At 43.0% G+C, this 27,662-nt stretch overlaps 3 protein-coding genes across 9 annotated transcripts in view; 2 read left to right on the top strand and 1 right to left on the bottom strand.

Moving 5' to 3' along the window:
- Camta (Calmodulin-binding transcription activator) overlaps window positions 1–8,430 on the top strand; it is a 44,046-nt gene extending 35,616 nt beyond the window's left edge. For 3 of the 4 annotated variants that reach the window (XM_012371647.2, XM_012371626.2, XM_067348671.1), the window contains 2 exons: window positions 912–1,067; window positions 2,237–8,430. In XM_012371647.2, coding sequence (XP_012227070.1) covers window positions 912–1,067; window positions 2,237–2,375 — 295 coding nt within the window. In that variant the 3' untranslated portion in view covers window positions 2,376–8,430. Of the gene's footprint in view, window positions 1–911; window positions 1,068–1,259; window positions 1,285–2,236 lie in introns of all 4 variants that reach the window. The other variant, XM_012371640.2, reaches the window with a different exon arrangement.
- A 557-nt stretch (window positions 8,431–8,987) lies between these two features.
- Window positions 8,988–27,662, bottom strand: part of tn (tripartite motif containing protein thin) — a 169,632-nt gene continuing 150,957 nt past the window's right edge. For all 4 annotated transcript variants that reach the window (XM_067348645.1, XM_067348635.1, XM_067348642.1 and 1 more), the window contains 8 exons: window positions 26,875–26,985; window positions 25,053–26,808; window positions 16,505–16,605; window positions 13,834–14,334; window positions 13,189–13,350; window positions 12,239–12,395; window positions 11,366–11,647; window positions 8,988–11,120 (listed from right to left, as the gene is read on the bottom strand). In XM_067348645.1, the coding sequence (XP_067204746.1) occupies window positions 10,689–11,120; window positions 11,366–11,647; window positions 12,239–12,395; window positions 13,189–13,350; window positions 13,834–14,334; window positions 16,505–16,605; window positions 25,053–26,808; window positions 26,875–26,985 (3,502 nt within the window). In that variant the 3' untranslated portion in view covers window positions 8,988–10,688. The remainder of the gene's footprint in view (window positions 11,121–11,365; window positions 11,648–12,238; window positions 12,396–13,188; window positions 13,351–13,833; window positions 14,335–16,504; window positions 16,606–25,052; window positions 26,809–26,874; window positions 26,986–27,662) is intronic.
- Window positions 20,014–24,607, top strand: LOC136997171 (uncharacterized). The gene is made up of 7 exons (XM_067347602.1): window positions 20,014–20,095; window positions 20,199–20,920; window positions 20,989–21,448; window positions 22,031–22,424; window positions 22,576–22,684; window positions 22,732–22,827; window positions 22,884–24,607. Exons 1-7 carry the CDS (start codon window positions 20,014–20,016, stop codon window positions 23,886–23,888), a joined length of 2,868 nt encoding a protein of 955 aa, XP_067203703.1. The 3' UTR covers window positions 23,889–24,607.

Here is a 27,662-nt window from a genome sequence, read left to right as displayed (position 1 = left end):
TTTAGATCGTTTAAGTTTATGCGGGCACGTGTTATCAGGTTGAACTCAAGGTTGTTAAGTATGACAGATCATTATCTCGCATCGCGCAGACATCGCCGAATTGCTCGCGACTTGGAAAGTTAAATTTCCATCGATATTCCGCTGGTCGCGGGGGGGGGGGGGGGGGTCTTAATAAGCGACAATTAATAACCGGGGGACAAGACGTACCATTGTGGGCCGACTTAACGACCTCCGACTGAATTAGACTGATGCCACCAAAGTTCGACTCGTTGTACCTCTCTTTCTCTCTCTCTTTCTCTCTCTCTTCCTCTCTTGAGGCGAACTTTTAATTGGCATCGTAAATAATTCGGAAACTTTCCGGACTTCGTTACGGTGGCCTGAATACAGAATTAAGTTGGCATTAAATTAATACGACTTTTGTCGAAGATGGAAACCGATGTTCCTCGCTCCTCCCCGCGGCTCCGTCGAGTTATATTCGCAGCGATTTCAACTTCTCGGTGTAATGTCTCCGAAATTAGTGACAATCAGCTGACTATACATTATCATTGTGAAATCCTCGCGGAAGCTCAAGTTACGAGAAGTAATGAAAGATATCGGGCGCGCGGCCAACCCCAGGCTATCACTTATCGGGCAACAAACTCCGAAATACATTAATGTAACAAAAGAATTTTAATTTCGTTCGTGGAGAACCAATTTATTCTCATTTGTGTTTGCATTTTTGCATTTCATTTCGTGCATTCTGAAAATTTTTGCACGACATTTATTACTTTTGTTAAAGTTTAATATGAATTTTAGTATGGTTTTTGTGTATGTGTGTGTGTGTGTGTGTGTGTGTGTGTGCACGCGCGCGCAATGATATATGCCAATTATGTCGAAGAGTGTTCCGACTTTACAGCTACTGTTTGTTGCAGGCAAGCCACGAGGGCGGCTCTGGTGATCCAGAACAACTACCGAAATTATCGCTCGCGCCCGGGTTCGGCTAGCACGCGGCAGCAGGCGGTCCATCAGCAGGCGGCCCACCAGGCCGCGCGGAAGATCCAGCAGTTTATGCGGCAATCCAAGATCAAGTTAGTATTCCCTGTACAGTGTGTGTGTACAGTGCTGCATTTCCTGTTGCAACGATGTGCACGCACATTAGTTACGTAGTAGAGATTTCTTGTTTAGCACACGAAAGGCTTTTTCGTACCGAAAAAGATAAACAAAAACTAGACAAGTGTAAAAGTTCTAAAGTCTCCCTCTTCTGTGTGTCACTAATGCAGCTTGTCGTGGGACGATTCACGACCGGTAAGTAAACGAGATCTCATAGTAGGGCAACCGTTTTCGGCAAAACAGTGCTCGTTTTATATCTCTCGTTCCTGTCTCTTCCTGCGCCGGAGGGAATTAAACGCTTTTGTCGTTACGTGTCTCCCTCGAACTGCACCCCGTTTCACGACACGAGAATTAACGAGTTACATGTCTATATACATATATATATATATATACCGAGACCGGGTGTTGCGTCGTGCCTCACATCACGTTTGACAATGCTTCGTGTTTATTGTTTGAATGTCTCGTCGGTATATATTCTGTGTCTTTTGTACAACGAAACCGTGTCGCTTAACGACGTAGAGCTGCCGAGTTCCTCGATGATCACTTTGCCGTTAATTAATGCATGAATACGTCAAATGTTATGCATATTTCTATGTGATTCTTTATTGAGAGATTAGCATTCTGTTTACTTTTACTATAAATAATTTGAAATCAAAATGTTATGCGAATAATTTAAAACTCTTTCGAAAAATCAGAATTATTTTATATTTTATTTTCAGCATTCATATTCATTTGACTGAATGACAAACATTCAACTAAAATATTTAATTCATAAATATATATATATATATATATATATATATATATATATATATATTAATACCGAAATAATTTTGGTATAATTTTAACGTATGCATTTTAATTACTTTTATTTTTAAAAAGTAGATATATTTATGGATTTATATTGCGATGGAATTTTTAATACGCAACGAGAACATCAAGTGATTTCAAATGACAATAATTCGTGTTAATTTTGTTCGTAGGTCGATACGAAGTGTTGACCGGTGAACTCGGACGCGTTTTGCTTGCCTCATGTGATTACCGGTACTGCTTGATCCATTCGGTGTGTCACGTGTGCACTCTCTCGCGCGAACGATGCGCTCGTATGCGCGTTTTGTATAAATCGTACGTTTCTCCCTTGAATCAGACTGCAGAACGCCAAGGCCGTCGCAAGCGGGAGCGGGAGGCCGCCAGCGGTCACTTCACGGGCGGCTGCTGTCCTCCAAAGCTCGCTCTCATCTAGCCCAGGGGCCAGCCTAGTTGCCGCCAGCCCGGGAATCACCTAGTCGACTGTCAGCAGCAGTCCAGCGGCGCGCGGAGCGGCAACGAGAGTTCGGCGGCGAAGTAAACACGGCCGGTGGTGAGAGCGCCCGTGCGAGAACGCGACGCTCCAGAAAATAGCTGTCGCGTCTCGCTCTCAGGGTGTATATACATCTCACCCACCTCCCCCTACGATCTCGTGCGCGAGGTCGTTAGCGACGACAACAATTACATTACACAACAATTACCAGAGAGGGGTACCAGACACGGATGATACGCTTTGTTCTCTGCGTCTCTGATTTGCGTACCCGATTGTCGATACCTACACCTAAAAGTCTTGTCTCACAGTTTCTCTACCCTTTTGTCTCCCCTCACACTCTGTCACATGAGTTTGACACTCGAGCACCGCGTTTCATCCCTCGACCGTCTCATTCGTTTCGCTTGTAATCTTACACCACCGCTGCATTCTCTCTACGCGTTTCCCGCATCCCTTCTCCGATCGGCATCGAGCGAGCGTCGGAGTAGAGCATCAGACCGAGCGAGCTTGTCTCAGGATAGGTTTGCTGAGAACATTCGTGTGAGGTCGATCGACTCGAGGCATGCTTATAGAAAATACAAATGCATTATCTTCCGCTTCACGTGTAAGATATATCCAGCGTGTCGTGTCTCTCCTGAAGCGGCGAGGAACGCGGCATCCGCTTTTGTCCGGACGTGCTACGCACGTCGACTCCTTGCGACCCTTGCAATCGAAGTTGGCGTGAGACTTTTATCGAATTCTTGTGTGCATCGAGCTGAATCGCACAAAATCGTTGTCGCTTTCGTAGGTACAGATAGTACGCAAATTTGCCACTGGCGAGTTCCACCGATCCGTAGATCTCTTTGAAATAAAATACTTCTCTCTCGGCACGAGGCTCTTTGTAGATTGTAGACGTAATTCTTCTTTGATGACGCTAGTCGACATATATCAAAATCTTTTTTTTTTTTTTTTTTGGAACGAAGAAAGAATAATACTGATTGTGCGCCTACTGTTCTGAAAGTGATAGCAAGTTGAATGTCGTGTTCATTCTATGTTGTAATTCATACGTATACTTTAAATCTCTGTATCTATATATATTTTTTAAACATATATATATTTTTTTAAATAAGAATATTAAAATTATATTAATAAATTTCAGTATCATGATTTTTATATTAACAAGTAGCACTTTGAAAATAAGAACAATCAGTTGACGCTTCTTTCCTTGCCTCAAAAACGTTGACTCGTGTCATCAACATATTATATTGCTCACATCTACATAATCTTACCACTTCCTGCGAAGAAATATTCTTGTACAGATTGTTACATTTATTTTTGTCGTGGTGACTGTCTACCGATCACGTGCACTATATAATTTCACTTGCATAGAACACAATTAATATTTTCCACTTTTTTTTAACGTTTCATCGATTTTCGCTTCCGAATTTTCGATTTAGGCGAAGCTGCGACTAAGATCAAATCGACGAAGCACAGAATCTGGGAGGAGAAAGAAAAAGAGAGAACAGCCTCGAAGAAAGCTTGTCTTAAATTTCTGCGCGTGAATCTTTGCGCCCGAGCTTGATGTTCTGCGGACTTGTTTCATATTTTTATTCGCATAGTGTAAAATCTTGGCGTTAACTGATGATATTAATGAATGTCGATTAATGACTGAATGAGCGAATACCAAGCGGCGGTGAAATCGACTCTAGCGGCGATAATGGATTATACCTTTTAACGACGAATAAGACTCGAAGACATGAGGGTGCAAGTCCGAGTAATCGGTACGAATCGGGACACAATTAACATGTCGACATGTTTTTGCGAGATTAGGTTTCTGATTTTCGATCGGTATTATTGTCTGCGTCCATTTTTTTATATTTTTACGAGAGACAGTAGTTAAATTTTAATAAGCGATTCCGAAGTGGGATCTACGCATTTCCCGTCGTTCAGCACGACCGATTGCGTAGCTACTCGAGAATCCATTGTACATATTAGATGCGAAAGTATTGACGTTCATTACGCGGCAGAACGCGGTCTCTTCCGTGTGCGAAATTCGTTTTGCTTGAGAAGCGAGAAGTGTACGAAAAAGAAAAAGACTACACTTTGATTTTAGAAAATTTTAGAAAACGAGCGAAAAGAGGCGAAAGAAGCAGAGCGAGGAGAGAAGTGCGGGAGTGCGCGAACGAGGTAGCTACTAGAGGCGAAAGGAGAAGAGTAAGAAAAAAGTAGAGAGAAAAGAGAGGAAAAAAAAAATGAACAAGCCCTTCGTCCAAAGGGCGCAACTTCATCCACGGGCTGTGCTAGTCACAGTATAATCAACTTCGTAGTGTTATACTTTTTAGGACGTAAGCTAGTCGATTACACATTGTTACAAAAAAAAAAAACTACCTACCGTTTCTCTCTCCGATAGGGGATTTTTTTAAAGATTCTCTAGCGTAATTTAATTAGCGGTTAATTAAGGGCGTAGTTGATTGCGGACGCGCGCGCGTGCGCGCGCGCGATTGCACGGCGCGCGAGAGGCGGCACACAAGCCGCGGTTGTCCCGCGTTCAAAGTCTTGATCGAGAGGACAAACGTCTATTGTGATAAATTAATGGTGATCCAAGAAAGTATTTCCGCGCAACGGGACGAGGAGAAGCGGAGAAGGTGAAGTGTCCACCGTGTCCTCCGGCGCGCGGGTCCCCGCGATCGCGGGCGACGCGCGCGACAGTTCTCTCGCTGATGATACACGGAGACGGAGACAGATAGACAGACAGATAGAAATCCGGGAGCTAATGGCGAGTACGGGATTACGCCGTGCAAGATCTATCGGCGGAGTTATGTGTCGATATCTGCGTGTCGTAAACACCATCCGGTGCTGCCGGCTTCGAATTGCCGAATTTCTGCGAGAGAGCCAATTACCCATATCGACCCTCTCCCCGCGGGGTGTGTTTCACAGCAGGTTGTGAGATTTAATAGAAAATGACGTAAATACGGAGCGCGCGAGGTGGGATATTATTACAATATATACTTATATATTGTACACATGAGTCAATTCCAACGAGCATTTTCATGCCATTAAGCTTAAAGAGTTATTAGTTATTAAAGGAAGAAGGAGAGGAAAAAGATGAGGCGAGGCGTGCGCGGGAAGGATAGACGAAGGCGGTGACGGGTGGAGAAGAGAATAACAAATTCTTATACTCTTTTAATCATTGTTAATTAATTAAAATAATCACGATCCTATCGAAATACTTAAAGTGAGTAAAAAAAAAAAAATAATAATTATTATATACACAAAACTATTATTATATATTCATATTTTTGCTTATTACATATTTAAGAATCTAATTAAACGACGGCTAGCGATTATATGCGTATATGGGCACGTGAGCGTTGACAATTGACGATGATGACAAAGTCTCAAGTTAAGGATACTTCTAGTCGGATAACTCGCGTATTGTACGTGGCAATCAGGATTTAAATTTTAGACGAAAAAGGAAAAACAGAAAAGAGAAGAAAAAAGATTTTCGACGATACGGTGCGCGCGCGCGGTCTCGGCGATAGACGAGATCCTTGGTGCAATCGTGCGCATCGAGGTGCACTGTCGCTTTTCCGGGGTTTCAGCGAGAAACACACACACAAACATAAGTCGAATACAGTATTTTTTACCCGCAGAACGGCGGACAGGGAATGGCCGACACCGTGCGACAAGTTTCGCAAGTTTCGCCGTTGTGTTCCGTATTCGTGTAACCACGTACAGCGCGGGCGAGCTAGGCGAGGTACTTATTAGGCGAAAAGGTTGAGCGACGGACGGGGAAGGAAGGGGTTAAAGAGAGGAAGAAGGCCGCTGAGAAAAATAATCTTAATTAAAAAGACATCGCTAGGATAGGCGCTTCGAAGAAATACATAAACTTTAAAAGTCATTTAATACAAATTATTCTCAAAATATAAAGAAGTTTAATAAGTAAAGGAGAAAAAAAAAGTTTTTAAATTCTACGTAAGAAAGCCAAGAGTCAAAGACGACTAGATGATAGGAGCCGCATGGCCTAACTGCTGCCACTTTAATTAATTAAATAATTAATTATATAACTTTATTACTTAATCTCGATACAACAGAAATGGGAAATGATAAAAAGAAAAAAAAAATAAATGAAACCTATAACACACACACACTATCTCATGCCACTTTTCAAACTACTCTCTAGATGCAGAGGACGAATCAGTAGATGATATTAATAGCGGACTATTAAGCAAGATTAAAATTACAAAAAAAAAAAGAAAACTAACTTCTCTCCTTAAACAAAAACAAAAAAAAAAAAATCGGGAACGATCGAGATTCGCGCTATAGATTCGAAATATTTCCAATTGTCCAGTCTCCAGAATCGCACGAGACACACGCGCGTTCATGCCGAGGTTCGCCGAGATGGTTTTCCGTCGTCGCGAGCCCACCGATATCTCGCTACGTCCCGACCCGTGAAATCGTGCTACGAGACTCCCATCCCCGGAATCACGGGGGATGGCGCGGGCGAGTCCGAATGCCGTTCGCGGGCGAGCCGGAAGCACGCTTCGGCGTGTCGCAAAAGCGCGATATCGTCGTTCTCGAGAAAGCGTATCGCGATCGCCGAAGCGGCGTGGCTTCCGGCGACGGTTTCGGACATCGCCGACATATATCTCGCAGAAACTTTTCCGTATATTTTTTACAAAACAAAAAAAGAAAAAGAAAGAGAGAGAGAGAGAGAAAGAGAAAGAAAAAAACGAGAAACTTGGCACGATCATCCCGGAGCTTATCGCGCGTGCCTGCCTGTCAAACGCGGCGCGACCACGGGGCACGGCGGGGCAGACGGGCTCGCGATCGCGCGAACACGCGGCGCCTGACACGCGCGTAGCTGCACGCGTCACGATGTCGAAAGGGTCGAAACGATCGGGTCGGTGCCTATCACGTTTGTACAGAAGGAAGACACAGGAAACTGCACGGAGTCGTGATACGACGCGTACATGATATCTAAAATACACGGACACGTATAAATTAACACAGACGCAGAAGACATACACACAGAATTAATATAAATACAGAATCACACGAAAGAACAAGGAGACACAGAATCATTGAGACCCAGAGACACATTGTTCCTTCGTCGCGACGGTCACTTTGTACCTGCTTGCTGCCTGCCTGGTCCGTTCTACACACGACGCAACTCCTAGTCTCGCGTGGCGGCGTTTCGCACACACGAAAAAAGAAAAAAGAAAAAAAAAAAAAAAAACACATGCACACGAAACACACCACACATACACACACACACACACACACACAGCCTTTCTAATCCGCTCGACGATTGATAACGTCCAAGCATATCGCGTGTACTTTCGTTGTGATAATCCGGCGCGTTGCGAAAATCATTTCTCCGCTCGCGGACGTCGAAAACCGAGCTGATTTGCCGTTCTTTGTTCAATCCCGTCGTCGGTTTTTTCGCGATAGGGAGATATACACTCCCGGAAAACGTTGATGATGGTTTCGACGGCTGTTTCGACATCAGTCCGCTCTTGACGTGTCCGCGTTCCAAAGAACAGGCGATCGCACGGCGGCGCGATTCCCCCCCCCCCCCCGCGTTGCTACGTAATTGCTTCGCCAGTGGTCCTGCGGCGAAAGAAATCAGGAATCAAGCGTCCGAGTGTCGATCGCTCGGGAAATTTTGGAACGTAAACGACGCGTAGACACGTGGCACGTACGTGCTAGATTTTACTAGTGAAAACGAATAACGGTGAAGGCTCCATCTCTTGTAATATTTTTATTATCGCAAGCGTAATATTATATATATATATATAAATATATATATAAATATAATTAAATTATATTATTAAATAAAGGGATTACGCCACCGTTTATTATTTATTGACTAACGTTCGACTAATATTGTAAATAATAACGAAAATATTTTATCTATATTTCCGATCTCCGGGGAGCGCCGGGCGGGGGCGGCGTATTATCTCTTGTCCGCCTTCGCGGCGACCAGCACGGTCGTCGTTTCGCCCGCCCCTCTATTGTTACACCATTTCATCATTGCATTTAATAAATTATATATTTATTGACTCACTTACCTTTTCTCTTGCCCGCCCTCCATCCTTACTTATCCTTCTTACGAAATAACTTGTGTGCGCAAGTAGCCGATGCTTCAGCAGTCGTGCGATATTTTATTAATAACACGGTAATAATTGTTCATAATCGGCTTGATTGCCCGATCTGTAATAAAAGACTGATTGGAAGCAAACTTAAATATAAATGCTAGATATTGTAGTTGGGTCTGGACCGGGGTATATGAAGAGTAACACAATTACGGCAAGTTAAGGAATATCCAGGCAAATAATGATCTTAGGATACGTCGCTGAAGTTGCTTGTAGAGCTTCTATTGATGCTAAGACAAACTTCCAGTCCAAACTGTTCATCAGGTAGAGTGCTGAACTAGAAACTTTACGAACCACTAAATCTAACGATCTTATTCATGGCGCAGAAGTCATAATCCTTTCTCTATATTTTATCCGTTCGAACGGATGCATTATTGATTCGATATAGATCGTACGAATAATGTGTCGCAATGAATGATGCGGAAGTCGAGAGAAGCAATTAGAAAGATTTCCCACTCACCATCTCTTCCTTCCGCAAGAATTTATTTTAAAGCATACAAACGGTACAAACTTTATTTGCTGTCATTTGGAGTACAAATTAAATTATGCCGCTCGAATATCGCACGCGTACAAGAAGGAGAGATAGAAGAAATAACGGGAGTGAGATAACGAATGATGAACAGATAAATACGATATACGACGTGAGGACGCATGAGTGGAATGAAATAGCATCAACAAGTTTCAATGTGCTCGATGAAATTCTACTATATATTTGTTTGTATCGAATCTCTGCTCAACAAATTTGGAAAATATAAAATTATGTATTATTATTAATCAGAAAAATGAATTTCAGCTTGTAGTTGTATCGTTTCATTCCCTCTTTTGTTGTACTTGTAAATATGAGTGCTATTTTGTTTGTTTTTAGGCTTTTTTTTAGCTATTTCGTCTGTTCCAATATTTCTTTTATCCTATATCGAGAAAAAAGCAGTAAGCCACAAACGAATATTGGTTCATCTACGTGTTTCGGAATCAGAAACGAGAATTTTGAGAGAAATCTTCTCGAAACAATTTTGTCAATACCAGCTACGTGTCCTACAATGAATAGAGAAGTCATAAAGCAAGAAAAACAAAAAAAAGGTAATTATTAAAATTTTATAAATAATTATTGAAATTATTCACTTCGTAGTAGATGCTTGCGTAAAAATAATATTAGATTAATATTAAATTATTAATATGTAATATTAAATTAAATACAAACAATGAGTTTTATTAATATTGATTATTAATCGCCAATAAAAACACTAAATTCAAAATTTTACATTAATCAATCAATCTCTAATTCTTTACGATGCAGTAAGAAATGAATAGTTGTTGTCATTTTTGCTATGAAAAATTTTAATATGTTTGGATAAATAAATAAAAAGAAAAAAATTTTCCTTCATGATAAAAATTTTTATATTTTTTGTATTAGACAAAAACTTTGAGTGCGATTTTTGTTAATTTCAAAGAATAAAACAGAGTGAAAATAATTATGTTCAACATTGTAAGATTCACTAAAAAGTTTTCCGACAATTAAAAAATATGTTAATATATAAATTAACCAAGCTATAATAACATCTCACTCCCGATTTATCGACAATTATTAAAATGTTTTTGCAAAATGTCTCTCTAAAAAGTTGCTAAATTGAAAAACCCTCCGATTTGTAATATCAACTTTTGCATATTTTTTAAGACGATAAATTATACCTGTATGGTAAAATTTTAGCAATATTGACAGATTAACGGCAAATCTGTTGTCAATCTTCCAATATTATTGACATTTTGCTTATTGTGTGAGCAACATAAGATTAAAATAATTTACCTTTCCAAATATCGAGATAATTTTTGACATTTTATTTTACTTTTTCTATTTTTAAGTTTTATTTTTAACTTTGAACTTTTTCCTAAGTGTTAGTCATAGATTTTAGATAAAAAATGTGTCACAATAATATATTCAAGATTATTAAAACTTCCAGAAATATTCCACAGATGTTCATTCGGACTCGTAAGCGTCGATTTAAATACTCTCCAAATACGTGACATTATTGGGAGATATTTTCTGAATATTCGCTCATCGTGAACAATATTAATAGCGAACATTGCTGACTAGAACACGTCGTTTGGTAAAATAGCAAGGCTCGCGGCTCCTCGAGTGTTAAATAAAACGCGATGAAAACGACCAGCTCTCAGAATACTTGGACCCGATGATTCTCGCGGTCGCAGACAACGATGTTGCCGGTGGAAGTGACCGCAACGCCTTCGAGGCCTTTAAACTCGCCGTCACCGCTGCCCCAGCAGCCGAACGACTTGAGGAAGGCGCCTTCCGGGCTAAAGACCTGTATGCGATTGTTGCCAGAATCAGCAACAACGATATAGCCCTGGTCGTCCACGGCGACGCCACGCGGAAACTTGAATTGGCCGTCGTCCGAGCCCTCCGAGCCGAAAGACGTTAGCACGCGGCCGTTCACGTCGAATATCTGCACGCGATGATTGTTTCCATCGCTGACAATCACCCGGTTGGTGTTGCTCACCGCGATATAGTGCGGGTGTTCTAATTGGCCGCGTCCGCTGCCGCATGAGCCGAATTTGCCCACGAACGTGCCATCCGATTGAAATACCTGTGAATGGTAGTATTTCGAGTGGTCAGGCAACGGTTATTGCCGGTGTCGCGGAATACGACGCTTTTGGCAATCGCGCTTAATAGAACCGAAATCTTATTTGCAAAATCTCGTTCCGTTCGATTATTCGATTTTGCCAATATTATTTTCGCCCGAATTGGTTATTCATCATCGCTTGATCCAATCAACTTTATAGCTTAACTTATATTATATAAGTTATATAACTTTATAGGTCAAACACTTACTTGCACGCGATGATTCTCCTTGTCGCATACATAGATGAATCCCAGGGCGTCGGTGGTGATGCCCCAGGGATAATTAAACCGGCCGTCGGCGGTACCTTGAGAGCCGAAGGCCCGCAGGAAACGGCCGGACGGATCGAGCACCTGGATCCTGTGATTGTAACGGTCCGCAATGATGTACTGCCCGATCCTGTTTACGGCCACCCCGGCGAGACAATCGAACTCGCCCTCGCCGCTGCCGTATGTACCGAACTCCTTCATGAAGTTCCCATTACCATCGAATACCTGCGGACCGCAGCGGCGCAAGGCCGTTTACATCGATCGGCGCGCTGATATTAAAATCGGCTTCGCGGCCGACCGCAATAACGACCGGGACGAGGAATTTTCCGTCGTCCTTGCAACGGCGCGCAATGAGGCCGGCTTATTTACGATCGTCGATACTACGACGTCCGCGAAATCCTCAAGGCTTCATACTTCCCGTTTTACGCGCACATAACAGTTAACTGTTATTGCTTTGAGCGACTGCTATAAGAGTAGCTGATTTATCGAAGCGCGTATTTGTTGCCAATATTAAATTCTATTATTCTAATTTTTTCAAGAAATTGCGTTTAGCAAAAAAAAAAACTTTTTTTAAAATTATTAACACATTACAGTCTGCACATATTTGTGCATTTTATTTAATAGAACAGTAGCGGACTGTAATGCGTTGATAAAATTTTGTATCAATTTAATAATTATTAACTTTTCTTATACTTGTTGACTTTATCAATGAACGTCATTGCGTTGTTCGCTTTATCCGATTGTCTTTTGTTTGACGTTATTAAATGTAATCGAATTTTGAAATTTAATTTTGAGCGATTTGGAAAAGCGGCTTACTTGAACACGATGGTTGGAACTGTCGGCCACGACGATGGAGTTGTCCGGGCCGACTGCGAGGCCTCTCGGCCAGGTAAAGCATCCGGCTTCGCTCCCCCGCATCCCAAACTTAAACAGCTGCCGCCGCTTCAGCAAGTAATGACTCCTCCGACCATTGCTGGAAGCGATTAATAAGACGGTCAATAAAGCTTGTTATAAATCTTCCGCGACTACGCGATCTGTCCGACTCCCGCGCACTCACGTCACTGTAATCAGTCACGCAGTTAATCACGCGGCTACGCGCGAACATTTACGTGATAAATGCCGTTATTCGTCATCCGAACCTAAGATTCTATTGAATTAAGGAAAGTTTTGCCGAGTAAACGCAGCCGGGGGAGAAAAAAAAAGAGAGACAAACTTGTATATAGTGGACTCTGTATCTTCATTGCGCGTTCTTGAAAGAATGTTTTTCGTAAATCCACTTTTCACGAGGGACGATGTTTCACTCCAGTGGAAACAGCGGTAGATCTTCGAGAATTATGGCTGCGCGAGAGGAGAAGTCTCTCGGCTGTACCAGCGACGCAACGGATAACGAGGATAAAGTGTTTTGATTGCGATGGCCGACTCTACGCCGCATGCGACTTCCTCCGGTTCGAATGCACTTGTCCGCGGAATATTTGGGAAGTCATACGTTCAGCGAGGAGTGCATCGCGTTCTCGTTTCAAAGTACAAAACCTGTCTCCGGCATTGAACGGGCGGATGGAAGCAAAACTTGGAGCTTTGCATTCAACTGCTTCCCAAGTCAATTTAATTCCGCGATGAGATAAATTATTTCGTTGCAAGATTTTGCGTTAAGAAAAAAATTAAGAGCGTTAGAATTATATTTCCAAAGTTGTTCAATTCTTTTTACACATCTTGTATCGAAAGAGATTTCTTTCTAGCATGAAGGTGTAGTGTCGACAAAAACTCACCTAGTGGAGGAACCTGCTGCCGCGGGTATAACGGGAGCTGCTGTAGGGGACGTGGGGGAGCCTGACGGGTTTTTTTGGTCGTCGTCAGAGGATTCGAAGGATGTTTGCCCGGTGTGCCTGAGAGGCAAGCCCAATGATAGCCTTCTCGAGGCCGCGCTGGTGCTGCAAAAATTAGAATCAACAATTAACGCAACGCGCGCTGTGCAATGGTGAATCAATGATTGCGTAATCGCGTGGGGAAAGTCCTATTTCGGGTATCTTGCATCTCGCAAGATGAAAATAGCGCTTTGCACCTCGTGCATCGACGCAATATGCAATAAATATCTGCTGTGTCAGTAATAGCTGCATCGATTCAAATGCGCGTATAATGTTCCGAACCATTGTGCATACAACGATGCGATTAAAGCTTATTGGTGCCGGTACGTAATTGCGTGTCGCACTATTTGTAATGCGGCACGCAATTTGTACTCATTATATGGAAAATATACAATTAATTAATGTAGTTGCCAAGGCACGTGTGGATTTTGTCATTTCAACGATTACAATAATGTCATAACTGCGATAAATCTTGATAATTGGAGCCGCGTTTCTTTAAACGCTGCCTCGGTTCGTTCATTTGTTACATCGCGCGCGAGTGAGTCTCACCTGGACGAAGGTATCGTGGAAGACGAGGAGGGCGGTTCCTTGTCCTTGGTGGTGCGGTTGCCGTACTTGTTCTTCAAGTACCTGGCCCAGGAGCTTAGTGCCGCGCCGTCCTTCTCCGTGCCCGGTCGATCGCGCTCCGGGCTCGGTTCGCGCGATTTCAAGGCGTGGGTGCTGCGACTCCGCGCCAGCTCCGAGCCGGCGCCGTACTTGGCCGCCAAGTAGGCATTCGGCGACTGGGTCGTCGGCGACGGTGGTTCCTCGTCCAGGTCGAGGTCGTCGCCGCCGAAGTTGTGCGAGCTCCTGGAGCGAGCCAGACGCTGCCGGCGCTCCTTTAGAGCGGCGTAGCGGGATCTCGCCGACAGCGGCGAGTCGATCTCCGCGTCCACGTCTCGCTCGCGGTCCCGTTCGCGTTCGCGCTCGCGCTCGCGTTCGCGCTCGCGTTCACGTTCCCGCTCGCGCGTCGCCGTCATCGCTGCCTGGCTCCTGCTCTTGTTCAGGAATCTGGAACATTAGCGAGACGGTGCGATTAGTTCGCACTGTGTGTCAAAGTTTATTTTCTTTATAAAACTGCGAGATAGAATTACTTTAATTTTTCAAAGTTTATTATATGAAAAGAGAACTCTCCGGTTTTAGAACCATCCGGTCTTTTGAAAAAGCAATCTCACACGCGCGCGAGAGATATTAAATTTTTGAGAGATATTAAAATTAAATATTTGTGATTGTTTCGAACAAATGGAATTTAAATTAGTTATTTCTTCGGATATTTTAAGCACTTCCAAAACTATTTTTGAAAATTCTGTAAAAAATATCCTTCTTTGCGATATAAAATTATTTCTACGAGAGCAAGTAATTCCATCTGATGCATTTAATCTAACAATTACATCGACGAGTAACAATTACTATAAATTATAACAGCATGATCAAGCAGCGATGCAAAGAGCAATGTATTTCCATCTTATCTTAATGCGTTATGTAATTGTTAGATATACGAACTGTCTACAGAGAAGCATAATGGGCTCGTTGTTAATTAATAAAAAAATTAAATTATTAATTAATATAAATTAATAATAATCTTATTAATTATAAAAACATTAGAACAACAATAAAGTTTTACTTTTCTATTACAACGTTTCCTGATATATTTCATTAATGTACTTTTGCAAACGGTGCGTTACCGAAACTTCTCCCGAATTTCCGAAATACTAGCTAATGATCCCGAGCGCTGCGCTTATGTTTGTTCCGCTGAATTTTCGCGTAGTTTGCTTTTACGGCATTTTCGAGTGCTACCCTCGAGTGCTTTCCTCCTCGATCTGGACCGCGATTGTTCAAGTTGAATTCGAGTAGGTTTCGGGTAATCGCATACCCTGAACATCAGAGGGTCGAAAGAGAGTGTGTGCCTCGATCTCGGCACGCAGGCGGAAAAATGATACTCATTGTGAGTGGTATCTGCGGTTGTATTTTCGAGCGAGACTCGCATCGGGTGCATGCGAGCGCAGGCTGCGGTGCAAGCAAGTATAGAGAACATCGTGTAATGAAAACACTTATCGGCGAACACAGGCGGACAATACATATATGCAATATATTTGTAAAAGAATTTGAAGAAAAATGCCTCGCGCGTGTACATCGCAATTTTTATTACGTTAATTATATTTACCAGCGGCTTATTAATTTCATTGCATATTTGCGGAAAACGGAAGTATTTATCGACATCGCTTTGTGAAAAAAAAAAAAACAACTTGATATTGGAAGAAATAATTTCCCTGAAAATATTTATTTATTATGTATTTGTGAATTCAGTGCTGCGCTAATTTAATCAATACACCAGGCCACTTTATACGTATATAACAAATGACGCATTTATTAATTACACAAGCGTATTACACTAAACTTATTCCGCGCGATGTCGGTATTCGAATAAAACGCGATTTATGCGGCGCTGAGGCGAGCGCGTATATTACGTTTTAAAAGGCACAATAATACGGGCGTGTCGTAAATTGCATACGTTAATGAGTTCAGAGGGGAACGAAGTAACGAGGTTAAGGAGCTAACTGCTTTTCATATACACAATGGTAGACTTTGTGCCGGTATTACTATCTCGTTTATGGGATTGAGCTTATGAGGGTGAGATTTGTATTTGATTGCCCGCATATTCTATGCGTTGTCCGCATTATATGAAATTCTTACGTTCCAATTATTGTACGGAAGGTTACGTCGGAATTTATGAGATTTTTATGTTATGTCGGTCTTTAAGCAGTCAACTTGAATATCTCGCGGTAGTATATACAAAGGGCGAATAATAAAGACACACAGACAACGCTATACGAACTAATTAAAGCGTTTCCTTTTACACGCTTGCGTCGAGGTAAGCATTGTTACAAATATTATTGTTACAAATATTATTTGACGACAAATAATAATAATAATTATTATTATTACATGAAATTACCTTGATTATATTAATTCAACATAATGTAATATAAGCTGCGAGAGATCAGTGTAGTTAATTTCCGTGCTAATTGCGTCTGATGTGTAGTCTGTACACTTGCCGGAAGCGTTCGTCGTCAGTGAGCGTTTTATGGTGGAAGATGTCGTTATACTTATCGGATCGGATGTTGCGGGTTTGAGTTTTTTGTTTTTTTGCTCTTAATTTGAAAAAAACCTATATGCTTACGAAGCAGCCACTGATCTAATTCGATTCCAGCTCCATGGATGAGCGCAATCATCGGCGGCCACCGATGCGTCGCACTTTTTATCACAGATTCGTAAGACATCCTGTATACATGACTATGATGAATATGCAGATAAGTGTTTTACTATGATTCGCACGTACATATGTCATGCACATCATTCTTTTCTAAGCACTTTTATTATCAATAAGCAAAGAAGTAGAGCTGTTACTCTTTCACAATCAGTATCGTATAATTTAAAAAGTTTTTGAATTAAAAATGCCAATTGCTTTTTGATATTTACCAAATTAAGCAAGACTTTTTAAATTTTATTTAACACTAGACGCACTGTAAAAAGTCCTTTGACCTTTTCCAACTTCTCCGCGCTATAAATACGGCGTTGTCAGTTGCATGAATTGTATAGTGCAAAATGTTCTAATTTTTATAAATAAAATTAAAACTGTATCTTGCTTAATTTTTTTAATTTCAGAAACTAATCGGTATCTTTAATTTAAAATGTATTATATTTGAAATTTTTTTATTCTTTATTGCATCTTATTTTATCGAAACATGCCGAAAATGTCATTAAACTCCTTTGTTGCTTTCGTCCAATATACTTCTGGCGTTAAGATTCTACATTCGACTTTACATTCTGTCGAAAAATATTTCAGTCGCGCCCAAATTATAACAGCTCTTGCAGATAATTACTATTGATTAATCACAAATAACCGGGACAGTGTAAATCTCGTTATATTAAACTGTAATTAACATCTCGCGGAGAAGTTAGGACTGCGTGAGGTGAACTGCGCGATGTGAAATTTTCGGATTGCGTCAAACAATGTTTGTGTAGGTTCGCTCGAATTTTGAGAAAGTTCATGAATGTCCGCAAACTTTGGTATAAACATAGTTTATCGCGCGCCTGGTTTGTATGACTTTGCACTGAACCCCCAACTAAGTTCGTATTTCGTCGTATTAGGTCGGGTCCCAGTGCATCGGTAGAACCGACGTGTCACGAAGTAAGAAGTTTCCAGTTTACGAAACTGGTAGATCAGATTGCGGCTTGGATCGATGGTTCTACATTTCTCCCAAACGGCTGTGTCGGGGCTGTGAAGTTTCGATACCGTCGATTCGTTCGAGCGGCGAGGAGTGCGCAACGTGTTAAGAATACTGCGTGGCGTTATGTGAATATTACGAAAAGCCGACTATCTTTAGTGCACTTTGAAAGATAGTGTAATCTGTATTTGAAATAAAAAAAATAATAAAAAAAAGCTGATATCTATATATTATAGATGGATCAAAATTTTTTATTATTATTGTAGCTATTATTTGTGTTATTACAGCTAAAAAGTGTATTATTAAATATCATTAATTTTTTCTCCAATTAAAAATTAATTATATTAATCATAAATGATACGTTGATTTTCACAGCAAACTATTATTTGCAAAAATATTGGAATGTGCATTTTAGAATCCATGATGAAAAATGGGTTAATCACAGGTTGTCATAAAATGCAGATTTCCCCGCGGAATTCGCTTAGCTGGTTGCAAATTTTCCGAAAAATGATTTATGTGTTCGCATTTGTTATCTGAAAACGTAAATTTGGGTCTCTGATGTGTCTCATAGTACCTACTTGCAATTAATCCAGTGTTCTACCACCTGCACAGAATTGAATTTCTCCTCGAGACAATATTTCAACCGAAACGAGCATGTTTGCATCTTGAGGTGTGCAAAAAAGGCGATATCGTAGATTTAAAAATGTCGCGTAATATCGCTCTCTGACAAAAATTTGTATTTTAAGTACTACTTGTTCTGAAAAAAACTTGTTTGCAAATGACCGTGTCGTGTTTTAATAAAAATTTTGTGGATCATGCAGAAGAAAGTTTCAAAAGTGATTTTTACTATAATATAATCCATTTTGCATAAATTTATTAAGACTAGAAAAATTAAATACTAGAAAGACAAGATTTCACATCACATAATGAGATTCATAAATTTGTATACGTGTAAAAAAAAATAAAATTCTAATTAAAAATTAACAAAATAAAAAGAACTCAAGATGTACACGATAAATGCGCATGACAATCACTTTTGAAAAATATTCCGATGATGAACAATTCCGCTTGCAGTATTTCCGAAACGGATGGCAAAATTGAACACGCCGTCTCTACACGCTGATCATCGGCGTTCGCCGATCGATATTGGCGCAAACGTACAATTTGTTAGTGCAATAAATAAATATGCATTTTTCTCGTACATATTCCGTTCGACGATATCCAATGGTGATACACGTGTGAATGGGAACACTGAACAAGAAATTGGGAATTAGAACAGAAAATTGGAAGATCTCAGGACGGTAGGTGACAGCAAATAAATAAATTAAAAAAAAAAGAATAAAGAGAGAAGAAATATTACGAACATAATGTGCAGGTGGGATCCGACACTTTGTGCTTGTTATCACGCTGATACTGAGGACGGTTGAGAGGGAAATAAATAATACGAGTTATCACAAAGAAATGCAGTTTATTTACCACACCAACAAACTGTGACGCAAGCCTAATCGCTAAAGGAAAGAGAGTACAAAAACTTATGATAGATACGCGGCGCGGCTTTGCGAAGGCGACCGGCCCACGTGGCGGCGGGCCGCCACGTGCGGCCACCGCCAATGTCCGACGCCTCTGCACAATCGCGAGGACGGTTTTAAAGCTCAGCACGAAAGCGCGAATTAGATACTGCCTCGCTACTGGACGCGATAATATACACGCGCGCGCGCGCGTTACGTGTGCCTGTGCATATGTGTATGTGTGTATACATATGAAACACGGCCACGCGAAAGCTACGTACTTGAGCAATGCGGGGATTGTGTTTCGCGGATCAACAATAGTAGGAACAATGGCGCACGGCCGTACATACGACTATCACAATGTATAAAATGCAAGTTTATATGCAGATAAATAGCTACGTTCATGAACGTTCTCCGATGATCCTGGCGATAATGGAAAACGCGAAAATTGCGTGAGTTTCCAGCAGCAGTCTTTCAACAAGTCGATAAACACGTATTTTTAATGAATAATTTATGCTTATCTCTTAAATTTGTCCGCAAAAAAACTAAATATTAAAAAGATAAGATTATGCAAGGTCTCGTCCGGATGGATATAATTGTAGTAGCGTTCCGCTGCGCTATCCTCAACAGGTTTTGAAGACAAATTCAAAAAGGGCGCCACCTGCCTGCACTCAGGCTGCGCCCCGTTGTCTTGACGATCATCATTGTTTTCCTGTTGTGCGATTCCTCAACTCGTACTTTTTTCTTAGTTCTCAATAGTGTGATTTCTTGCTTTTTCAGAGATGGGAAAGACGTCTCACAGATCCAGAAAGAGAAGGAGGTCACCGTCTGCAGATAAGATTGCGGGTTTGGAGGAAAAAATGTCACGCCTAATTGACATCCTCTCACAAAGTGAGATTAGGGCACCCCGTCGCCCCTCCCCGCAACAATCTATTGTCTCTGCGTCCCCGCAGATGATTCAAGGGTCACGCATTCTTTCGAGATCTAACTCGGATATCAGTCTCGAGGCACCCCTGGTGCCAGCGGACCCATCAGGTGTGTATGAATACTGCTGGATCTGTATTTGCGAAATACAGGCGGCATGACGACACAACCTGCGTTCCTAGACAGTCTCATCAACTTCGTACGTCTATTGCAGTGGTAAGTGATGCAGGTGAGGAGGAGTTACCCCCCGCAGGCCCTGAGCATGGTTTGCTTCAGCCTAGCTCACTCCCGGATATCTCTGTCTCCGGCGAGGTCACCGCCGACTCTCTGGCCAAACAATTGTTTGGAGAGCGAGACATTGAGAAAGTTTCTGTCTGGAACGAGATGGTAACCCAGACGTGGCAGGATCTCGCGCGTTCTGGCCTAGTCACGGATCAACGTGAACTACTTTTTAAAAAATACTCTCCCCCAGAAACAGCGGCGTTTCTCAAAGCCCCCGCATTAAATCAAGAATGCAGTGTGGCTCTCAAAGGGAATTCTGTTATCAAGAGGGATGATTTTGCCCGCAAAAATCAAGAACAGCTTGGCAGAGCCCTTTGCGCCCTTGGCGAGGCTATTTCAGATTTTCTCTGCCCGACCAATCAATCATCTCTCACCCCGGAGGTCCGTTCAGCAGTGGCTAAAGTTAACGATGGTGCCAAAATCCTGGCTGACCTTTTCCATCAATTGTCTAAATCTAGACGGGCACAAATCATGCCCGCACTTAACCTCGCAGCCAAGGACACGGCGAATGCTATCCCTTCGGATGAACTCCTCTTCGGAACCTCCTTCGGAGATCAAATAAAGAAGGTTGCAGCAATGCAGAAATCATCTAAGGAAATCATCAGAGCCCCGTTGCAGATATCCAGACGGCTTCAGCAGCCGATCTCTCAGCCAGTACGTGCAGCGCCGTCTAGTTCGGGAAATGCCCGAGCCCCTGTGCCTCGCTCGAGGACGGCATCCAGGAGGCCAGGGGCGAGCACAAATCGCCGTCCGTACTATCCCAGGTCTCATTCGAGGTCGAGGAGACACTAGTCAACGCTGAGGTAATTGTGGGCGGCAGATTGGCCCGTTTTCGATCCCAATGGGAAACAATTACTTCGAATTCAAGGATTTTACAAGCCATTTCGGGGTATAGGCTACCCTTCATCCAGCAACCACCCTCTCAGACTAGAGAACCTTCTGTTCTCTTAACCTACTTCGAGGAGCAGCGCTGTTCCCAGGAGATTGCCAGACTTTTAACTAAGGGAGCAATAGAGCCGACTGTGGACTGCGAGGGTCAATATTTGTCCTCTTTTTTCCTAATTGAAAAACCCTCTGGGGGTTACAGATTTATACTCAACCTGAAGGGCTTGAATCGGTTTATTCATGCACCGCATTTCAAGATGGAGGACTGGAAGACTGTAATTCGCCTCATTTCTCCAGGTGATTATCTTGCCTCCATTGATCTGGAGGACGCGTACCTCCTCGTTCCGGTACACCAGAACGATAGGAAATTCCTTCGCTTTCGTTTTCTTGGTCAACTCTACCAATTTCGTGTCCTACCCTTTGGCCTGGCGTCGGCTCCTTACATCTTTACTAAAATTTTAAGGCCAGTCGCATATTTCCTCAGGGTTAAGGGCTTCTCTTCGGTGATCTATCTGGACGACTTTCTCCTCATAGCACCATCGTATAATCAATGCCGAAAGAATATCAGAGCAACTAGGCAGTTACTGTTATCTTTAGGTTTTCTCATAAACGTACGCAAGAGCGTTTTCAGCCCAACAAGATCTTGTCGCTTCCTTGGATTTCTTTTTGATACAACATCTTTTACAGTCTCCATCCCCCCTGACAGAAGGGAAAAATTATTCCAGAGGACCTGGGATATTCTTACCAGGGACAGTTGTAAAATTCGCTATTTAGCCAGTTTTATAGGCTCTTTGATTTCAGTTTGCCCAGCCGTTCAGTACGGCATGCTACACACAAAAATTTTAGAAAGGGTGAAATTTTTGGCCCTTACGTCCGCAGGAGGCGACTTCGAGGCCCAAATGTCTCTTCCTTCATTGATCAGGGAGGATCTCCACTGGTGGAAGAACATTTTTGCGGACAAATCTCAAGAGAATCCCATCAGATCAGGTCTCTTCACCCTTGAGATCTTCTCTGACGCCTCCCTCACAGGATGGGGTGCTGTATGTAGCAGGGGACGTTCGCATGGATTTTGGTCACCAGAAGAGAAGCAGTTCCATATTAATTATCTGGAACTTCTAGCCGTTTTCCACGCTCTTCGGTGTTTTGCGGCGCAGCTTTCAAACTCCAGCATTCTTCTCAGAGTAGATAACTCTACAGCTTTGTCTTACATCAATCGCATGGGCTCCATAAGATTTCCACTTTTATCCAGTTTAGCTAGGGAAATTTGGACTTGGTGTGCAGACCGGAATATCTTTATCTATGCTGCTTACATTCCTTCAGCCCAAAATTGCGAGGCAGATGCCGAGTCTAGGGTAATCTCCGAGGGGACTGAATGGACTTTAGAAAATCGATTTTTTACTATAATCAATCGTCGTTTCGGGCAGTTCGATATCGACTTATTTGCATCATCTATCAATAACAAATGCTCTAGATTTGTCTCTTGGCTTCCAGATCCTCTCGCAGAGGCAGTTGACGCCTTTTCGTTACACTGGGGTGATTTTTATTTTTATGCATTTCCCCCTTTTATCTTGATTTTAAAGGTTCTACGCAAAATTATCTCCGACGAAGCTGAGGGGGTGGTTGTCGTGCCGTGGTGGCCAGCCCAACCATGGTTCCCTTTATTTAATCGCATTAGGGTCAGTCGTCCTATCTGCTTCAAACCCAACATTAATATGTTGTCATCTCCTTTCAGGCAATTTCACCCAGCCTGGGACAGGATTACCCTGGTTGCCGCGAAGCTATCCGGCAGGCCTTTGTCTACAGAGGAACCCCATCCCAGGCAATAGCTACAATGCTTGCTTCTCTTTCCGAGGCTACTTTAGCCCAATATGCAAAGCCTATCAAGCTTTGGTGGAATTTCTGCAAAGAAAAGGACATCATCTGTTTCACTCCGTCAGTACCGGTCTTCTTGGATTTTTTATCATCCCAGCTTTTAGGGGTAGGATCCTACGCCACCCTAAACTCATACCGTTCAGCTATATCGCTGATTTCGACGAATGAGGTAGGCTCTCACCCTCTCGTTAAGAGATTCTTTCGAGGAGTTGCGGCCTTGAAACCTCAACGCCCTCGCTACGACTACGTCTGGGATCCAGCTCCAGTTCTTAACTATCTGGCCTCTCTATATCCCCACGAAAGCCTTTCTCTAGAATGTTTATCTAGAAAGCTCATCACACTTCTTGCTCTCACTACCGCGCAGAGGATGCAGACGCTTGCAGCCATCCAGATCTCTAATATTCATTTCGCAGACTCCTTAATCATTAAAATCCCTTCGCGTTTAAAGACCTTGGGAATCGGCAGATCTCAGCCTTTGCTCTCATTTAGGCCCTTCCAAAGTAGGCCAGAGCTCTGTATTTTTTCTCTGTTGAAGTTTTATCTGCAATTCACATCCGCCTTGCGCAGTGAAAGCTGTACAGCTCTTTTCATTTCTCTTCGGACCCCGCATAGGCCTGTGACAGCTCAGACATTAGCTCGCTGGGTTAAGGAGTTGCTAGGCTCAGCCGGAATTGATACTAGTATCTTTTCCGCACACTCTACTCGTCACGCTTCAACTTCCCTCGCCGCTAGTAGAGGTGTTAGTGTGGACGAGATCAGGCGTACGGCTGGCTGGAGCAGTTCCTCGGACATCTTTGCTCGCTTTTATAATCGCCCGCTTCTTAAGGGCGCTTCGTTTCAGGACACAGTCTTGAGTAGTACTTAAGGTCTTTTAAATTTTACGGCATATGCATTTTTTATTTGTGAAACATCTATACTTGTACGCAACCTTTGCATTTATTCTTACTTATATATGGTCAGTTTAATCCAAATAAACAATGTTTTATTTTGCATCGTACGGAATCTACAACAAATCTGTGCTTTGAATATCTACAATTATATCCATCCGGACGAGACCTTGCATAATTTAATAATCGAACGAGCTTACCGTGAAGTTCGATTGTAATTATGCTGTCTCGTCCGGATGGAGAATCCCTCCCCCCCTTTTTTCTTTTTGTTCTATCCCATTTTCTCCAGATTTGTTGACTTTGAACTAATGATGATCGTCAAGACAACGGGGCGCAGCCTGAGTGCAGGCAGGTGGCGCCCTTTTTGAATTTGTCTTCAAAACCTGTTGAGGATAGCGCAGCGGAACGCTACTACAATTATATCCATCCGGACGAGACAGCATAATTACAATCGAACTTCACGGTAAGCTCGTTCGATTATTAAATTCTCATTACTATATTTTTCAATTAATTATATTAATCGATTGCAATGCGATTGATTTATTATGCCCTCTGAATTCAAAATGCTTAATTTTAGGAATTAATGGAATCTGATTGGAATTAATTGGACATTAATAGGAATTCGAGCATATAATGGTATACTCGATAATATTCGGAATAATTAATAAAATACTCGAATTCTTTTCTTTTTTTTTTTCGAATCAAGCAACTGACAATGGGTTAAATTTAGAGAGTTATAATTATTGTAGCATTAAGCGCCTTGCATAATTATATTTATGAAATTCAGCTGCCTGAACAAATTTTTAATCGCGTCGAGTTAATAATATCTCTCTGTAAGGTAAAGCCTTCTCCAACAAATATCGGATTAAATATTCCGTTGGAAAAAACTGCTGCATTATCACTCGCGACGGGACGGTCTCGTCAGTTTCTGTGTAAACTCCGTGTAAAGTCCGCAGTCTTTCATCATCAACACCGACGACTAACCGAGACAATGCGCGATGTGGAGAGAAAATGTGGGAAAGACACCGGAAGAATACACCCTGTTCGTGTCTGTATGTGTCGAGAAGAGAGTCGGTGGATTATAGGAACAGATTCGTTAGAACGCTGTAACACAGTACGGACACACAGAAGACGGTGGTTACCATTTGCATCGGTATACTGATATTGACACCGGGCGTTTCCTCGTGCTCGTCGGGCCCTGACTGCTCGGTGCCCTTCGACCGGGTAGCGTTCGCGACTAACGCGCCGTTCTCATTGTTAGTTTTCGTTACGAGATCGGTCGTTTGGGAACGAATCGTGTATTCCTGCGCGCTGCGGCCCGCTACGCGGTCTTTACGGTCGCCGTCGTCGTCGTCGTCGTCGTCGTCGTCGTCGTCATCGTCGTCGTCAACGTCGTCGTTGTCGACGTCGTCGTTGTCGAGTATCACCCACCCGTTCTCGTCGATGCTGCCCGTGCTATCCTCAATCCTATCGATCCCCCTCGCATCGGTCCCGACGCCTTCGATCGGCGAGGTGGTCCGGTCAGACTCGCTCTCAGACTCGTCTGAGATCAGCCATCCGTTTTTACCCAGACTGCTCTGCCTGTACACGCGACTCCTGGGTAAACTCTCGCTCGCGGGAACCATCTCGGCGTCGTCGACGGTGCTCGACTGCGCCGAGGAGTCCTCGAGATTACTCCATATGCCGTCCCGTCTCTGCTCGGCGATTCGTGCAATAATTTCTTCGTCGTGAGTCTCGGTTGTGTCGTTGGAGCCGACAGCGTTTGCAGTCTCTGCGCTTGGTTGTTCGCCGGGATCGTTCGTGGATCCGAAGCTCGACGGGGCGATCGCGGACACCGTTCGTAGATCCGTTTGTAGATCCTGTTCCGTGATCACCCAGCCATTGTCGTCGAACATCTCCTCGATGCTCCTCTCGTCGATTATTGAGGCGCTTCGCCGCTTCGGATCTCTCTCGTAGCGATCGTCGTCGGACGGCTGACTATTTTCGTCCCGAGTGCTCGAGTTAACACTCAACACCGTGGCTCCCTCGTCGCTTTCAGAGCTCGAAGAACCTTTGTTCTCCTCGCCGGTCTCGTTTTCCGCACTATCTTTATTGCCGGAATTTTTATCCTCCTTCTTTTCCTCTTTCTTTTCATTCTTCACATTACAGTTCTCATCCCGTGACTCGTCGTCCTCGATTTCCTCTTCGTTCTCCTCTTCGGAATCGCTTTCGGAATCACTGCTCGATTCGCTATCGGACACCGTTTGTCCGTTGAAGGAACTCGAACATTCGGAGATGGTCTGAGAATCTTTGGACCTCGATCGATTTCTGTGCTCGTCGATCGATCGACTCACAAGATCCGGCACAGATTGTTGGGCAACCGTCGCGTCGACATCCTCGATGACGATGCGAAAGAAACCGGCGGCGGCGCCGGCGTCGTCGGACTCACGTTTCTCGCACGTGATTATATCGCGTTCTCTCGTCTCGGAATTGTCGTCGGTCACGAGAGTCGTAGACTCGTCCCGGCCGAGACCGACGACTACCAATGAGATCTCATCGTTCCCGGAACGACCTTCCACTAACGTGTCCTCGTCTCCGGACGTCTCCGCCACGCTCGCTACTCGATTGCCTTCGCGGTTACTCCCGAGCTGACTCTCGGGTTCGCTAGTGATCGCGAGATGGGAGGAGGTGGATGAGGTGGTCGATTTGTCGGTGTCCGTAATACCGTCCGTTCGTGCCGAGCTAGCGTATGTCGCCTGCGGTTTACGTGCGTCTTCGTCGACGTTAGCCGTGCGATCCGCGATCGCGGCCGCGCTTACTGTATCGTCCTCGACGCGATCCGGCACGTACCACGGTCTCACGGCGTCGGTGCCGTCCGCGCTAAACGCCCTAAAACGATCACGGTCGGTACGGGGGTTACTGGAATTAGAAGTGGCTTCATCATGAGCAGTCGTCTGACCGTTTTGTGCTACGTGCGCTACGAACCTGCTGGTGTAGCCGCCCGGCGTCGACGTCGTCGTCACCGCGCCGCTCGGCGCCGTCATCGTCGTTGTCGTCGTCACGGATTGCGCGGGGCTCCCCCTCGGCGACGAATACCTGAGACACGAGTGATCGGTCGGATCTTTCCTTATTTTTGGGGTTTGGCTATTATTACTTCTAAAGGCAGCGTCTCCAAGGACGCGTTATTTATCGGATGACGCTAGACTTTTTTTTTTCTCCTTAAGATTTCGATCACGTTACTTCGGTTATTAGATCAATTTCTTCGGGATTAAGTGCCTTCTCTCAGAATGGAGACGTATTTAATAAGTTTTGATAATATTACTCTGTGCTTCAAGCTGATATAATTTTCAAACATCGTCTAGACTGATTTTTTCTTCTATAAGAAATAATCTATTGTTATACGAATATAACATGACGTTTACAATTTTATTTTCTTAATCACAATAGAATTTAATTATCAATATAACTAAATTAAAATTATTTTTAATTAATTTTAATTAAAATCTTTCAACTTTAAGTTAAAATATTGAAACATAGTATTAAACGTTGAATGCGTAATTAATTAAAAAATTATTAAAATAAAGGTTGATCGATCTTCCAGATGAAAAATGGTACAACAATCTATTACGCGCTTCGCAAGTGCGAACGCGTGCTCGCGGTAGAACTTCCTAATATATTATAATTCATCGCCAGGCTGGACGGCTAATCAGTTTCCGCAACAGTACGTGGGAAGTTTCTGATAGCAGCAAGCACGATAGGAAACGGCCCACGTG

Source organism: Linepithema humile, chromosome 1 (assembly GCF_040581485.1).
Source record: "Linepithema humile isolate Giens D197 chromosome 1, Lhum_UNIL_v1.0, whole genome shotgun sequence".
Lineage (NCBI taxonomy): Eukaryota > Metazoa > Arthropoda > Insecta > Hymenoptera > Formicidae > Linepithema > Linepithema humile.
Note: the sequence above shows the minus strand (reverse complement) of the source record. Positions and strands in the feature narration are given on the sequence as shown.